This window comes from Chrysemys picta, chromosome 4 (genome assembly GCF_011386835.1).
Source record: "Chrysemys picta bellii isolate R12L10 chromosome 4, ASM1138683v2, whole genome shotgun sequence".
NCBI lineage: Eukaryota > Metazoa > Chordata > Testudines > Emydidae > Chrysemys > Chrysemys picta.
This window is the reverse complement of record NC_088794.1, coordinates 113,091,235-113,107,032: the sequence shown is the minus strand read 5'-3', so window position 1 is coordinate 113,107,032 and position 15,798 is coordinate 113,091,235. Positions and strand designations below refer to the sequence as shown.

The window sequence follows — 15,798 nt, the reverse complement described above, 5'->3', positions numbered from 1 at the left end:
GCTGATCCCACGGTCAGGTTAGACCCACCTCTGGGAACCTCCCCCAGCTGCAGGAAGCTCTGCTACTGCTGGCTGGCAGCCCAGTTCTGAAGGCTGCACTGTCTCCAGCAGCAGCACAGAAGTGCGGATGGCATGATATGGTATTGCCACCCTTACTTCTGTGCTGCTGCTGGCAACGGGGCTGCCTTCAGAGCTGGGCGGCCACCCAGCAACCGCCACTCTCCGCCCACCCAGCTCTGAGGGCAGCACTGCTGCCAGCAGTAGCACAGAAGTGAGGATGGCAATACCGCGACCCCCCCTATAATAGCCTTGCAATACCCCCACTACCCCATTTTGGGTCAGGACCCCCCCCCGCCGGTTACAACACTGTGAAATTTCTGATTTAAATATCTGAAATTGTGAAATTTAAGGTTTTAAAAATCCTGTGACTGAAATTTACCAAAACGGGACCGTGAATTTGGTAGGGCCCTACTCACGAGTGAAGTCTAATTATTTAAATGAGGAGATCGATCATATAGCAACAACTTTCAATCTCACTGCAGCTGAGGTATTTGGCACTACATAATGATGCACAGAGCTTACACAGTGATTGTGTTAAGATTCTGGGCATACTTTGTGTGGTAAATATCACTCAGAGTACGTCCCTTTAGAAAAAAAAAGTTTTGTTTAAGAGTCCCAGTACTAGAGGCAAAATTATTTTTTCCATTACTCACCCCGCCCATGGCCATAGTCCACAGTCTGTTGAATTAGAGGTGGTTTAGGAATTGATGCTGGTACAGATGATGGAATGGGAGTATGACCTGGAGGAGGTATTTTCCCAGAAGATGACACTGCGGGTGGCAGCACTGATTCTGGTTTACATAATGCATACTCCAAATTTGCTCCTTTATCTTCACTGGTATCCCAGAGTCCATGAAAAGAATCCTCATCCCAACGTTCCTGTTTCACACCAGATGTTGGCTTTATTGCAGGAGCCTGACTTGAGGTTGTAGCTGAAGCAGGAATTGGAGCACCTGGCCTCGTCACCGGGGCACCTGGCCTCGTCACCGGGGCACCTGGCCTCGTCACCGGGGTGGGCTGCCTGAACAACACTGGTGGCTTTATAATAACGGCAGGAGAAGGTTTGATAGGTTGAGATTCTATTGGTGTCTCAGGTGGCAGTTGAGAAGACACCTAGACATGGGAAACATTTTTTAATAAGACTCTATAAACAGCTTCCCTCACCCTATGTGAAAACAGTAAACAAAGCTCTCTGAACTACTTGTGTCCCAGATAGAGCCTTGCAACCTGACCAAACACAATAGGACCCAGCTACAAGTGTCGGGTTCAGGTCAGGTTGGCTCTGATCACCTCCTCCTACCTGTGGGATTGGCACCATGGAGACAGATGCACGCCCTGCTCCTGCTGGGCACTGACACTTGGCTGCACTGTGCGTGCTAGGGAGTTATCACGCTTACAAGTCACAGTGCCTCTCACTCCACAGCGCACACAGTGCAGCAAGGCAGTGGTAGCTGGCAGGAGTGGAGTACGCAGTTGCTGCCACACCAACCTCATGAGCAGAAGGTGTCCGGTGATTGACCACGTTCACCAGGTATGGGGAGTGGGAAGCCCCCGCATCAGAACAAGGCAATGGTGGTGCCAATACACCTGGGGGAAATTTCAGGGGAAAGTGTCAGGTCCGGGTGGGCTGGAAAAGGACTTGACACTCTCAGGTCAGGTTCAGGTCGGTTGTGCCAGGGTCAGGTTCAGGCCCAGGTTGATTTTTAAAAATTGGGCCTGAGCAGACCTCTAGTCCCAGCTGAGAAGGGTGCTTTCATAACAGTATGTAATTCACACATTCCTAACCATTAGCATTTTCAGGTCCTCCCATAGGAGGGCTCACTGATATCCCAAGAAGAATAGCCATTCTGGATTGGTTGTTGTGTGCTCACTACTTGAAACCTCTAAACCCATTAAATCAAATATGAATAAAGGCTTACTGTAACTGTTCTCTCATCCAAAATGACCTTACCAAATTAAGCTCTCTCTTTAGCCAAAGCACCTTCCAGGTGTTTCTCTCAGCTAAATTTCACGTTATAGATATGTGAAGAAGAATTGCCTCTAAACAGCAGCAGGTCTAAGACTGCATCTACAGTAGAAAAATGTACCCATTGCTGTCAACAGGTGCAGCTGAACCAGTGCTGAAAATTATTTAACTGCAACTATACACAAGAGTAAACCATATTCTGCACTATTTCACAAACCCTAATAGAGGACTGCTCAGAAAAAGCTGTGATCATGGTTTGGCCATTCTATACTTGCAGTTAAACTGTTTTCAGCAACACCCACTGCCCACAATTAGTAAACTTCCTAGTATAAACAGAGCTTCCTACACTACTAACAGTTACTTCTCTAGCTCTTGTGTACATCCACCCTATCTACAGCTATTGCCAGCTTCTTGACAACTCCCAGCAAAAATCCACCCTCTCCAGAGTTAATATCAGCTCCTTAGCTCACCCTAGAGAAAACTTGCTTTCTGTTCAGCTAACATCAACCTCTTGGCTCTCCTAGGTTACATGGAAAATGTGCTTCTTTATTCATCACAAGGTCCATAGTCTGACCACCTCCTCCCATAACAGATACAATTTTAAAGATGACAAATTAAAAGAAGCACTGTAACGTTATTTAAAACTTTGTAACAAAGGTGGAGAAAGTTACTAGGGGACAGTCTGTTCTAGATTTGATTTTGACAAATAGGATGGAACTGGTTGAGAATTTGAAAGTGGAAGGCAGCTTGGGTGAAAGTGATCATGAAATAATTCATGATTCTAAGGCAGTGGTCTCCAAAGTGGGTTGTGTGCGCAAGAGGATCCTTGGGGATGCGTGGCAAGAGGAGCGCTTTTTTTTTCTCCATCAGGCGGGGTCCAAACATTTTTTTTTTTCTTCGACAGTTCGGGTGGGAGTCTGAGTGGCTTTTTTTTTTTTCCTTTGTCGCGGCAAGGGGTGCGTGCTCAAAAATTTTTTACTGATAGGGGTGCGCAATCAAAAAAGTTTGGAGACCACTGCTCTAAGGAATGGTAGGAGGGAGAACAGCAAAATAAAGACAATGGATTTCAAGAAGGCAGACTAGCAAACTCAGGGAGTTGGTAGGTAAGATCCCATGGGAAACAAGTCTAAGGATAAAAACAGTTGAAGACAGTTGGCAGTTTTTCAAAGAGGCATTATTAAGGGCACAAGAGCAAACTATCCCACTTAATGACTTCTTTGTTTTGGTTTTCACCAAGAAGATTGGTGGTGACTGGATGGCTAACATAATGAATATCAGTGAAAATGAGGTAGGATCAGAAGAGGCTAAAATAGGGAAAGAACAAGTAAAAAATTACTTAGACAATTTAGATGTCGTCAAGTCACCAGGGCCTGATGAAATGCATCCTAGAATACTCAGGGAGCTGACTGAGGAGATATCTGAGCCACTAGCGATTATCTTTGAAAAGTAATGGAAGACAGGAGAGATTCCAGAAGACTGGAAAAGGGTAAATAAAGTGCCAATCTATAAAAAGGGAAATAAGGACAACCCATGGAATTACAGACCAGTCAGCTTAACTTCTGTACCTGGAAAGATAATGGAGCAAATAATTAAGCAATCAATTTTCAAACATCTAGATGATAATAAGGTGATAAGTAACAGTCAGCATGGGTCTGTCAAGAACAAATCATGTCAAACCATTCTGATAGCTTTTCTTTGACAGGGTAACAAGCCTTGTGGATAGGGGGAAGCAGTAGACGTGGTATATCTTGACTTTAGAAAAGCTTTTGATACTGTCTCACATGACCTTCTCATAAACAAACTAGAGAAATGCAACCTAGATATAAGGTGGGTGCAAAACTGGTTGGAAAACCGTTCCCCCAGAGTAGTTATCAGTGGTTCACAGTCATGCTGTAAGGGCATAATGAGTGGGGTCTTGCAGGGATCAGTTCTTGGTCTGGTTCTGTTCAATATCTTCATCAATGATTTAGATAATGGCATAGAGAGTACACTTATAAAGTTTGCAAACAGTACCAAGCTGGGAGGTGTTGCAAGTGCTTTGGAGGATAGGATTAAAATTCAAAATGATCTGGACAAACTGGAGAAATGGTCTGAAGTAAATAGGATGAAATTCAATAAAGACAAATGCAAAGTACTCCATTCAGGAAGGAACAATCAGTTGCACACATACAAAATGGGAAATGTCTGCCTAGGAAGGAGTACTGCGGAAAGGGATCTGGGGAACATAGTGGTCCACAAGCTAAATAGGAGTCAACAGTGTAACGCTGTTGAAAAAAAAGCAAACATTATTCTGGGATGTATTAGCAGGAGCGTTGTAAGCAAGACACAAGTAGTAATTCTTCCGCTCTACTCTGTGCTGATTAGGTCTCAACTGGAGTATTGTGCCCAGTACTTGGTACCACATTTCAGGAAGGATGAGGACAAATTGGAGGAAGTCCAGAGAAAAGCAACAAAAATGATTAAAGGTCTAGAAAACATGGCCTATGAGGGAAGATTGAAAAAACTGGGTTTGTTTAGTCTGGAAAAGAGAAGACTGAGGGGGGACATGATAACAGTTTTCAAATACATAAAAGGTATTACAAGAAGGAGGGAGAAAAATTGTTTTTCTTAACCTCTGAGGATAAGACAAGTAGCAATGGGCTTAAATTGCAGGAAGGGAGGTTTAGGTTGGACATTAAGAAAAAACGTCTTAACTGTCAGGGTGATTAAGCACTGGAATAAATTGCCTACGGAGGTCGTGGAATCTCCATCGTTGGAAACTTTTAAAGAGCAGGTTAGACAAATGCCTGTCAGGAATGGTCTAGATAATACTTAGTCCTGCCATGAGTGCAGGGGACTGGACTAGATGACCTCTCAAGCTAGTACAGACATTCTGTTTCCAGCCTGCTGATCCATTTTCCTCCCTAATCCTGTCTCCCAAGAAATGAGGCTTCACCCATGTCCAATTACTCAGGTCAAGTCAGGCCTACACATGGAAAGCACAGTTTGTGTACACTGAAGAAAAAATGACTCTTATAGCTTCCTACACAGAGCCTGTGCCACAGGTTGCTGAGAAACACAGAAGTAGAGTTGCTTCAACATTTGGAAAACAGACTACCTAGAAGAAAATGGGTCAGAGGATTTCATGCTCTTCTGCCAATCAGTGTCTAATATTTATTTACCTACTTCACGGAGGTGCTGATAGGATTCGATCATGTTTGTAAAGTAATTTAAACAATATAAGCAGTATGTGTGATTTAAGCAGTATATTATTATACCCATTATTCACTGGGTGCTTTCCAAACACAAAGGAGGGGACAGTCCCTGCTTCAAAGAGTTTATAATCTAAACAGTGGTTCTCAAACTTTTGTTTTCCGCAGACTACTTGAAAATTGCTGAGGGTCTCGGCAGACCACTTAATGATCTTTCCAAATGTTGTCTGTACCATTAGCTAACTATTGTAAAGCGCTTTGGATAAAAGTGATATATAAAAAAACTTAATAATTAATTTTTTTGTTCTATAAATCAAAGCACACAATTCATATTTTAATATCAGTAGTCTTACCTTTCTAATGCGATGGATGTGCCCTCTCTCCCCCGCCCCAGCAGCCATCAAGCTGGGGCTGGGAAGGAGGGGGGTCTACCGCGGCTGCAGCCGAGCTGAGGCTGGGAAGGAGGGCCATTTCTCCCCGGCAGCCGCAGCCCTGGAGCTGGGGAAAGTCGCCTCTTTCTCTGGCTGTCACAACCCTGCATGTCCCAAATTCCTCCATCCCCTCTTCTCAGCCCACTGCCCCTTCCCACCTATCCCTTATTCCCCCCAAAGCCACCGCCTCACCTTACATGTGCGCCTTCTCCAGGGTCCAGGCACCTAATTAGTGGAGCCACACCTGAGCGGCTCCACTAATTAGGTGGGTGGCCCTTCATTCTTTCATGTGCGGCTGCCCAGGCGTGCAGCTTAGAGGGAACTATCCACGGACTACCTTAATGGAGCTCGCGGACCACTAGTGGTCCATGGACCACAGTTTGAGAACCTCTGATCTAAAAAGACAAAGAGATGAAGGACAGGGGAAAGGTATACAGTGTTCAAGCAGAGTGATCTGGGTGATGGGGCAAAACTTCTTAGTTTAACTTTTTAAAAGTGTAAAATTAAGGTATCTTCTCCTATCCTCCCTATACATAACTGAACTACTTTGATCCATATAAATACTTCAGATTAACAAGTATGTGAAACACACACATACAAAAATCCAAGAGTACTGGATCAAACAAATGTACAATAGAACTTCACTAATCTAAACTACTGAAAGGGAGAGTCCAGTGCAGGTAAGTGAGGTTTGTGGCCCAATCAGTGCTGGGGAAGAACACTAGTACCATCAGACAATTATAAATGCCCTACTCCTTCTTCAGGGGATTACCTGAATGCCTGGGGCATGCTAGGAATTGGTATGGTGCTCCCACACTGGAAAAAGCATGTCATGCTCCCCCCGGTCTATGAGAAGCATGTCATGAGACACATTACTCTTGCCCCCAACACAGCAGCAGAATCTCACTGGCTTGTGTTTCAATCAACTACACACTCAAAGGTTCTTTTTCCATTTGGGTTTGTAGGTTACCAAAGTACAGTTTTGCGAGATTTGACTAAGTGCAAAGTATTATTTTATGAGGTACCTACCTCAGTTTGCTTCGCCTCACCGTCAGAAGCCAGGAAATACCTATTTTAGCTAGATTCCAGATTTGAACTAATGTTCACACCCAGGTGAATTATCATCAGCATTTCATTTACCTGAAAGGCACGTGGCCTTGTAGTTGTGGTTTGTGATCTTGAAGTTTCCTGTGATGGCAGGTGGGGATCAGGCACAAACTCTTTCAACTTCTGCAGCTGTTCTTTTTGTTCCCTGTACATAAAAAAAAAAAAAGTGTTACCATTCTGTGGCATAAATGTGCTGTTTAAAAAAAAAGGGAACCAATACGTACACCAACAAAATATATTGTAGTAGTATTAAGAATCATTATTCACTACAGAGTTTACGTCTGGGATAAGCTATGACACAAGCAGCTGGTAGCACCCCAACAGCCAGCATACTGGGAGAGACTTGACTTAGATTGTGAGCTCTCTGATGCAGGGACCATCTTTTTGTTGTGTGTTTGTAGGGTGCTTAGCACAATGGGCTCGTGGTCCATGACTGGGACTCCTAAGTGCCACCTCAATACAAACAATAAATAATAATGGCTGCAGCAACTCGGACATCCAGTGTTCCTAACACCTGGCTTTGGAAAAATGCATTGGTTGGCAAATCCAGATCAACACACAACTGATACCTGAGAACAGATCTAGTTGAAGACACCTGAAGTTGAGAAAAGCTATTCTCTACATTTCTACTACTGCTTCTGTCTCAAAGCATCATCAGAAGGAGTCTTATCAATTTCAAGCCTCTTACGCTGAATTGTTCTGCTTATGATCTGCTCCTTCTGAATTATGCAATGAGAAGAGTCAGTGTAAGGTAGAAAACAACTCTCAATATGGTTTGATACAAAAGGGTGACTTCCCCAGCGTTAACTTTAAAACTGAGGAAAACAGTCAACAGAATCTTCTTTAATTGAACCCTTTCTTTGGTGCTGTAGAGAGAATCTGTTTCACATATGAAGACCTTCTTGTTTCAGTGTATCAGTTTATTAGACCTTAAACACCATTCTCTAAAGCACAGGTGACAAAGTCGCTGACAACCTGGTGTATTAAACCAGTTCCCATGACAGATTAAATTCTTCAGAATCATAACTTCCATTCACTTTTTGAAAATTACATTTCTAGCACTTCTGGTTGCAATTAAAACCTTCCATATGGGAATAAAAGGTATACTATCTTTATGAGTGTGAAAACAAAACAGCTTTGAAAGAGGTAGAAAATGTCCCCATTCATTTCAATGTGTTTTTAACTGAAACCTAAGGATTACAAATGTCAACAGTAACTGTTCATCATTTTAGTATAAAATCCAGCTTGTGCGATTATCACCCTAAAGGGTGCAATGGCAGATGCAGGAAAGTGGGGCACCCCACTCCCTGGACTTTGTCTTTACCAAATACTGCTCCCTCATTGATCTTCCTGTTCCCTCTGGAAGGTGAACCATGACACTCTGTTCTTAGGTCTATTCCTCTTCTTTCTACACTCTTCCCTGAAAGACCTCATTCATTTACATTCCAATTTATAAGTTTATCTCTTCCTTTTTTGATGTTCCTTCCTACAAATGTGCATGATGAACCCGTACCCATGGTACCTGTGCATCATCCAAGCTTTCTCTCTCTTTATATTACACCATTAGGGCACCTCTAAATGTTTCCAGTGGTAAGGGATTTTGGAAAACGGTTTGGAGGAATATTTTGCTGTTTATTGTTGCTTGGCCATTCTTCAGGATTCTTGTGATAATGATTGTTTTATATTTCATTATGCAGATAGTAAAATCCTGCATCAATCTCATTTTGGAGCTGTGGGTTGACTACATGATGAACAAAGCTTTTGCTATGGGATGCATGGAAAGGGGCAATCTCTGAGATCATCAGTTGGCTGGGCCCTGGTTTATTAAATTTGGATTTGGACGTGGACAGAGAGCCACTGCAGCGAGCAGAGAACTGAAGAGGCTCTGTTGCCTAACAAGTGGACCACTACATTTTGAATCAGCAGACGAGGGTTTTTTTTTTTGCCTTCGCACATTCAACGCCAGGTACAGAACATTAGAATAGTTGAATTTTTCAGTGATAGCTACTTGGATCACCATGGACAGATCCACATCTAAGAAGCCATGCACCTGACTAGCCAAGGATGTAATAAAAAGCATATTTTGCTACTGTCATAATCCAGTAATCTACGGACACTGAGGCATCTAGTAGCATCCCAAGACTGTGTATCACTGTAACAACTGAAAAGGTAGACATCTTCAGTTATTTACTAAGTGCCAGCGATGTACTGAACACTGTACAAGAAACAGAAAAAAAGATACTTTCTCTCACAAACATCTTAAAAACTTGAGGACCATGCTAAACTTTGGCAAGTTCTTCAAAGCATTTTCCTCTTCCCACCAATATCACCTCTGTCTTTCCCAGGTTTTGTTTTAGTCAACTGTTTTTCATTCAGCAGCAGTGCTCTCTCAGGTACTGAGATATCTAGATGATGGCATCGTCTACAGAAGATTTGCAGCTAGCTGACATCTGCATATTGTTGGCATTGGGTCCGTAGTATCTCAAATTTTCCCTAGAATTGTAACAATTTAATAAAGGGTGGTAAAGTTGAATAGAAGGATAAACAAGTTAAACCCCAAGAGAGTCCTCATGTGAAATCTCTCTAGGAAGTGCAATAGCCCACATGACATGACAGGAATGAGGGAAGCCAATTTAATGCAATTCTGCTCATCTCACCAGGTCACTCAGATGAGTCATCAGCACTTCATAATTAAAGGGTGCTGGTCAAGGGTGCAGACAGATCTAATATCAGCATGTGTGTGTGCCAACTGTCTTTGGATAAGACGAGATTTTCCATCAATGTGACCAGTACAGTTTCTGTTCCACATGCTGGGCTAAAATCTGTCAGGGAAGGTTCTAAGATACTAGCAGAGGTCAAGTGCTGCTGGAGATGGCTTTTCACCAATGCGTCAATCACTTTGCCTGGGAAGGGAAGGTTATGGGCAAAGTCATTGACACTAAGTGATGGTTTCTTGAACACACGCTGGACGACTGCATGTTTCAGGAAGGTTGATAGGCTGCCATCTCTGAAGGAGGTGTTAATGTTCTATTCTATGTCAGCAGTAGACTCAAGTGCTCCCGACTGGCTGCCACCAACCAAGAGGGGTACATATATGATTTCTAAGAACTGGAGAAGCTATCTTTGATCCAGTCAATCTTTTCTCGGTATACTTTACAAAGTTCTTCACACTGGGTGATACTAGATTTCAAATGAGGGAAGGCAGTCAGGAACTATGATAAAAAAAGCACTGTACAAACCCAAAATAATCCATATTAACTGGATTAAGATCTGGCTAACTGATAGATCTCAAAACATAATTGTTAACAGGTAATCATCAATAATTAGGACGACTCTACAAGAGTCCCACAGGGATCAGTTCTCAGTTCAACTCTGTTCAGTATTTTTACCAATAAATGCAAGAAAATATAAAATCATAGCTGATACAATTTGCAGATGACACAAAAAATGGTGGGGTGGCAAATAATAAGGAGAACAGAACTACATTTAGGAACAAAGAATGTGGGCAGCCATATTTACTGGACATGTGCGCGTGATAGTGAGAGGTGGAAACCTCAGGAAAGCAGTAACTCTGAAAAGGACTTAAGGGTCACTAGATAATCCACTGAACATGAGCTTCCAATGTGAAGCTGGGGCAAAAAGGCTAACCCAATCCTTGGATGCATAAACAGGGAAATGTTAAATACATAGAGAGGTGATATCAACTTCACATACAGCACAGGTGAGATCGCTACTGGAAAACTGTGTCTAATTCTGATGTCTAAACTTTAAAAATGATTGTGAAAAATTGGAGAGGGTTCAGAGAGGTACTACAAAAAATTAATTTGAGGTCTGGAAAACATGCTTTACATTGAGAGACTTATGAGCACAGACTTAAGAGGTACTAGATCAGAGTATTTAAGTACCTACATTGGAAGTAAACATTAGACTTTATGGAACTCTTTAACCTAGCACTGGCATAACAAGATGCAATAATTGGAAGTTGAAGTTAGATAACTTCAAACTGGAAACAAGACAACTTTTAAATAGTAAAACACTAGAACAGATTATCAAGAAAAATAGTTCATTATCTGGAGTCTTTAAATCAAGACTGGCTGAAAGTCAAAGGAACTTAGGTGCCTAACTCACTTGGGCACTTTTGAAAATTCAACCTGGATGTCTTTCTAATAGATAGGATCTAACTCAATAAGTTATTGGTCCTGATAAGTAGTGAAAAATTCCCTCGACTGCAGAATTTCACCCAGTAATTCCTATGCTCTGCATTATACAGCTATAACTAGATAAAATCTATTCAGGTCATTATGCTGAACAGTTATTTTGGATGAAATTTTTCATCTGCTATTGTGTAGAGGATTTACTGGCTTCTCTAAAGTCTGCAGCATAGGACTACAGGAATTCTTTGCTCAGCAGTCATGTTAAAGCTACTGGACAACAGGTGGTTATAGAGACCATCAGCACCCTGATTCTATGGTTGGATAAAATTCTCCAACAGAATGTTTTGGAAGCTTGCTGAGGTCATGAATCTCCAAGGGCAGACCAGCACAGTCAATTTGTCTGCCTGGTGAGAGACAGAACCGCAACTCCTCTCTGGAGAAGAAGATTGTCTGACCAGGAAGTTGTTGACTAGGATTACGTTACCTATGTCTACACTACAACCTAAACTAAAGATCAGGTTTAGTGCGTGTGGGGACAGAAACTCATAATAAACTGAATATAAAATCTTAGACCTAGGTGCTGGAGGTATTATTCACATGGATACTTAAATCTCCGTAGTCAAGGAGTCATGGAGACTCCGCTACAAGGCTGGTTAATAAACCTGTTGGGTCCAATAAGAAGCCAGGGTCGTGAGGCAGTCTACAAACCAGTAGTATTGCCATGCTGACTCTCAGATTAAGTGACCCATTTGACAGATTTAATTTTTGGGGTCACCTGTACATTTTTGCAGATCTGATTACTTAATATTATCCAGTATGCTTGCTCCTCAACACAAACTGAATATGGCAAAACAAGTTCCTCATCTTTCCCCAAACACCTTCCTCTTCTTTTTCCACTGACGTTGTAAAAACTGCAGCCTCCGAGTCACTCAGGCTTACTAGTTCTGTGTGATTTTCCATGCGTCTTCCTTCCTCACATATTAGTAAATTTTTGCTAGTATTTCCTGTACGTTATCTAAAAAAATATGATCTTTCCTCTGTTCTTATGAACAAAACTCTTACACATGCATTGGTTCTTTTTCATTTTGACTACTCTAACCCCCTCCTCTCTGCCCTTGCTAATTTCTGTATCACTTACCTCAAGAGAATTCAGAATGCAAAAGTCATCTTCAGGCACTCTTCATCCATGTCACTCCTTTCTTAGCTTCTTCTTAACTTTTATATCAAGTTAAAGTTTTTTGCCCTGATCTTTACAGATCTTCACAACCCTGCTTCTGCCTACATCCTAGGTATTTGCAATGTTCTCATCCTCATAGTATCTGGGTTCAGTTAAAATATAGTGATAATTGAAATGGACTAAAGGAAAATGAAGATAGTAATATCTTGGGATTTGCACAGAATAAGAAATCCATATGCTTCAAGCCAAACATTCATCACATCTGGGGGTGAGAAAGGAAATTATTGCCCTCCACACAGTACTGTACAATTTAATGGGTTTCAAAAGTACAACTGAATGGGTTTAAAAAGATCAGCCGGCCTAGGGGCAGCTCCTTGAAGCATCATGTATTGGCAATTGCAAGAGGCATAATACCAGAAAAGTTGCAATAATTGTCTAAACTGATAAAGCAAATCCTGTGACCCTACTTGATAGTATTTAATACAATTCCATGGACTAGTTCAGATAAATTAGCAACTTTTTTCCCTAAAAAAATTACAAGATTAGCTAACTCACCGAAGCATTTTCAGCTCCTGGGCAGCCTTGAGGATTATTTCATGCTGCCTTTGACTAAGGACCATTACCCCTCCAAGTGACTGTTCAGGGTCCAGGTTTGGCTCTGCTCCCAGCATGTCAGATGAACGTGGTGGTGGAAGGGATGGATCAAGCTGATCCTCCAAAGGTCGTAGTCTGTCTGCTTCATCAGGATACCATCTATCCGACAACCGTTCCCTCTCCCAGTCAGTCCTTTCAGGAAGGTAATCTCGCTTCTCCCTCGATGTATCACGCCTCTCTGGATACTCTCGGATCCTCAACTCCCCCCTGTCTCGGAGGTCTCTATCATAGAGATCCCTGTCTCTTTCCTCCCTCCACCGGTCCTCACGGTACCTGTCCAGAGGTGGAAGTGGTGGCAAAGGTGGAAGAGGAGGAATGTCCAGGTCATGACTCGGTGTATCTCTGTCATCCAGAGGTCTCAAGTAATCTCTGTCCCATTCTCTATCAAATTCTCGATCATAAATATCTAAGGGTCTTCCAATCCTGTCCAGATCTCTATCCAACTCCCTCTCCCTGGGCCTTTCCCAATCATCCCACCAAGCGTCTCGTCTGTCAAGATCAGAAGACAAAGGAGGTAGAGGAGGAAGAGGTGACAGTGGAGGCAATGAAAGATGCAGTGGTAACCTGTCATCTCTATCATATGGATCCAGGTGATCATCCTGAATATCTGTGTCACGCTCTCTCCAATATCGATCTCTTTCCCAATCATCCAATTGTTCGCGCTCTAAAGGACGGGCATCTCGTCTATCTAATGAAGGTTCCTCTTGCATTCTCCCCTCTTCATGACTCCAGGGAGCCCTTGTTGGATCCTCTCGATGATACAGAGATAATTTCTCAGAGTTGTCTCCTAGGTGGATTGGTTTATCAATACTGCCTGTTTCAGGCCTGCCCATTTCCCTCTCCTGGCTACCTGATCGCCTGACAGAACCCCTCTCCCGACTTCCTGCCCGCCTGACAGGACCCCTCTCCCAGCTTTCAGCCCGCATGACGGGACCCCTCTCCCGGCTTTCAGCCCGCATGACGGGGCCCCTCTCCCAGCTTCCTGACTGCCCCCTATCCCTGCTGTCTGCCCGGCCAGCTGGTTCCTTGTCTCGGCTGGACAACACCCTCTCCCGGCTGCCTGACCGCCCAACTGGGCCCATCTCCCAATTGCCTGACTGTCCATCTGGCAACTTCTCCCTGCTACCTGACCGCCTATCCAGCTGCTCCTCCCGGCTGCTCACTCTCTGGATCATCCCCCGGCCTCGGGTGGCTGCCTGTCTGGGCAATCCTCTGCCTCTGTTTGTTAGCCCCCTGCCTCGGCAGTCGTCCAGCCTGCCCTGGCCCCTGCCTCGGCCGTCGTCCAGCCTGCCCTGGCCCCTGCCTCGGCCGTCGTCCAGCCTGCCCTGGCCCCTGCCTCGGCCGTCGTCCAGCCTGCCCTGGCCCCTGCCTCGGCCGTCGTCCAGCCTGCCCTGGCCCCTGCCTCGGCCGTCCTCCAGCCTGCCCTGCCCCCTGCCTCGGCCGTCCTCCAGCCTGCCCTGCCCCCTGCCTCGGCCGTCCTCCAGCCTGCCCTGCCCCCTGCCTCGGCCGTCCTCCAGCCTGCCCTGCCCCCTGCCTCGGCCGTCCTCCAGCCTGCCCTGCCCCCTGCCTCGGCCGTCCTCCAGCCTGCCCTGCCCCCTGCCTCGGCCGTCCTCCAGCCTGCCCTGCCCCCTGCCTCGGCCGTCCTCCAGCCTGCCCTGCCCCCTGCCTCTGCTTACTGGTCCATTGCCTCTATTATCTTCTGGTTGAACCGGCCCTTTATCCTGGTTATTTTCTGATCCAGGTAGTCCTTTACCCTGGCTATTTTCTGAAAGGGGCAATTTACTATCTGCAGATTTCAAGTCTGTATTTCCTGTTACAGCGGATGGAGGTAAGGCTGCTGTTCCTCCTGTTCTCGGAGGAATAGTAGACTGCACAGTTACAGGTGTACTGGGAAGTGGTGTTGGTTTTTGATTCTGAATGGGTGGAGGTTGAGTAGTTGGTTTTGTCTCTTCTACTTGCTGTGCAGGATCCTGAGAACTCCACGTCCACTTTTTAGGCCCAGGAATAACTTTTTTGACTTCAGCTTTGGGTGGTTCCTGTTGAGCTTTTGTCAGATCCTCAGCTGGCTGAACTGGACCAGAATTCTTTGCATCTGTATCAAAGGAAATTGGAGTAGACTGAGTTCTATTTGCCAATTCCTGGTTGACAGCTGCATCAGCAAAAGCTTCTCTGTTTTCTGTTCGGGACTCTGCTTGAGACTGCTGTTGTCCAAAAGGAGGTCTGGGCCCCCTCCACTGTGATCCACTTGGTCGGGAACTGTGCATCTGTGATGTACTTGGGGATGTATAAAACTGTGCTGCTGGCCCACGGGGGATAGTCCCCCATTTGCTTGAAGACCGTGCATCTGAATTCTGACCTTCAAATCTTGGCCTTGGCCCTTCCAAGTGCTGGCCTTCAAAACGAGGTCCTCTCTGTCTTGGCCCTTCAAATCTGTCAAAGCCTCTTCCCCGAAGTCCATCAAACCTACATGTAAAACAAGAGACATATTCAAATGAACAAATTAAGTGAGAATTCTCTAGAAGATATTTTCACTTTATAAAACTACTTTCATGCAAACATCTCTGTGTGCCTCATAAGCAAACCCCATTAAATCAGTACAGAAACATGGAAAAATGCACTTCAATTTCACACTGCACAACTGAGAGTGATGTAAGCCACTTGCAGACTAGGCAACCTCTAGGAAATAATGTTAGATGAGCCACAAAATAATCAGTGTCATGCCCCACTGTTGCACCAATATGTGAAGTTATGTCTCTATGCTGGCTCATATCATCTGGGGCATCATTCATAGACATGTAATGGGAAAAAAATTCCTGCTTATGTGAGAGCAGCAGCATTTGAACCACTCTATATAGATAGTAGTGGCAGAAAGTGTAAATTTCAGCCATGAAGACTAGTTCCAGGAGAAACGTTGACTTAAAATCTTAGCTGGAAATCAAGTATGTTATTTTAACATGTCCTGTGTTTAAAGCTCCAGACTGGGGCTCAGAAGATCTAGATTCGGTTTCCAGCTCTCTCCAGATTCACTGTGTGACCCTGGGAAAGTGACAATTTCTCT

The 15,798-nt window shown here is 44.1% G+C and overlaps 2 protein-coding genes across 6 annotated transcripts in view; both read right to left on the bottom strand.

The window, feature by feature from the left end:
- The window catches only part of BBOF1 (basal body orientation factor 1), a 1,057,902-nt gene that overhangs the window by 346,813 nt on the left and 695,291 nt on the right, over positions 1–15,798 (bottom strand). The gene's annotated exons all lie outside the window — the stretch shown is intronic.
- YLPM1 (YLP motif containing 1) overlaps positions 1–15,798 on the bottom strand; it is a 94,354-nt gene that overhangs the window by 62,333 nt on the left and 16,223 nt on the right. For all 4 annotated transcript variants that reach the window (XR_010600704.1, XM_042858527.2, XM_042858529.2 and 1 more), the window contains exons 5-7: positions 12,642–15,203; positions 6,789–6,900; positions 714–1,173 (exon numbers count right to left, since the gene is read on the bottom strand). Coding sequence is in view for 3 of the 4 variants with exons in the window: in XM_042858527.2 (XP_042714461.2) it covers positions 714–1,173; positions 6,789–6,900; positions 12,642–15,203 (3,134 nt within the window). In the remaining variant the exon portion in view is untranslated. The remainder of the gene's footprint in view (positions 1–713; positions 1,174–6,788; positions 6,901–12,641; positions 15,204–15,798) is intronic.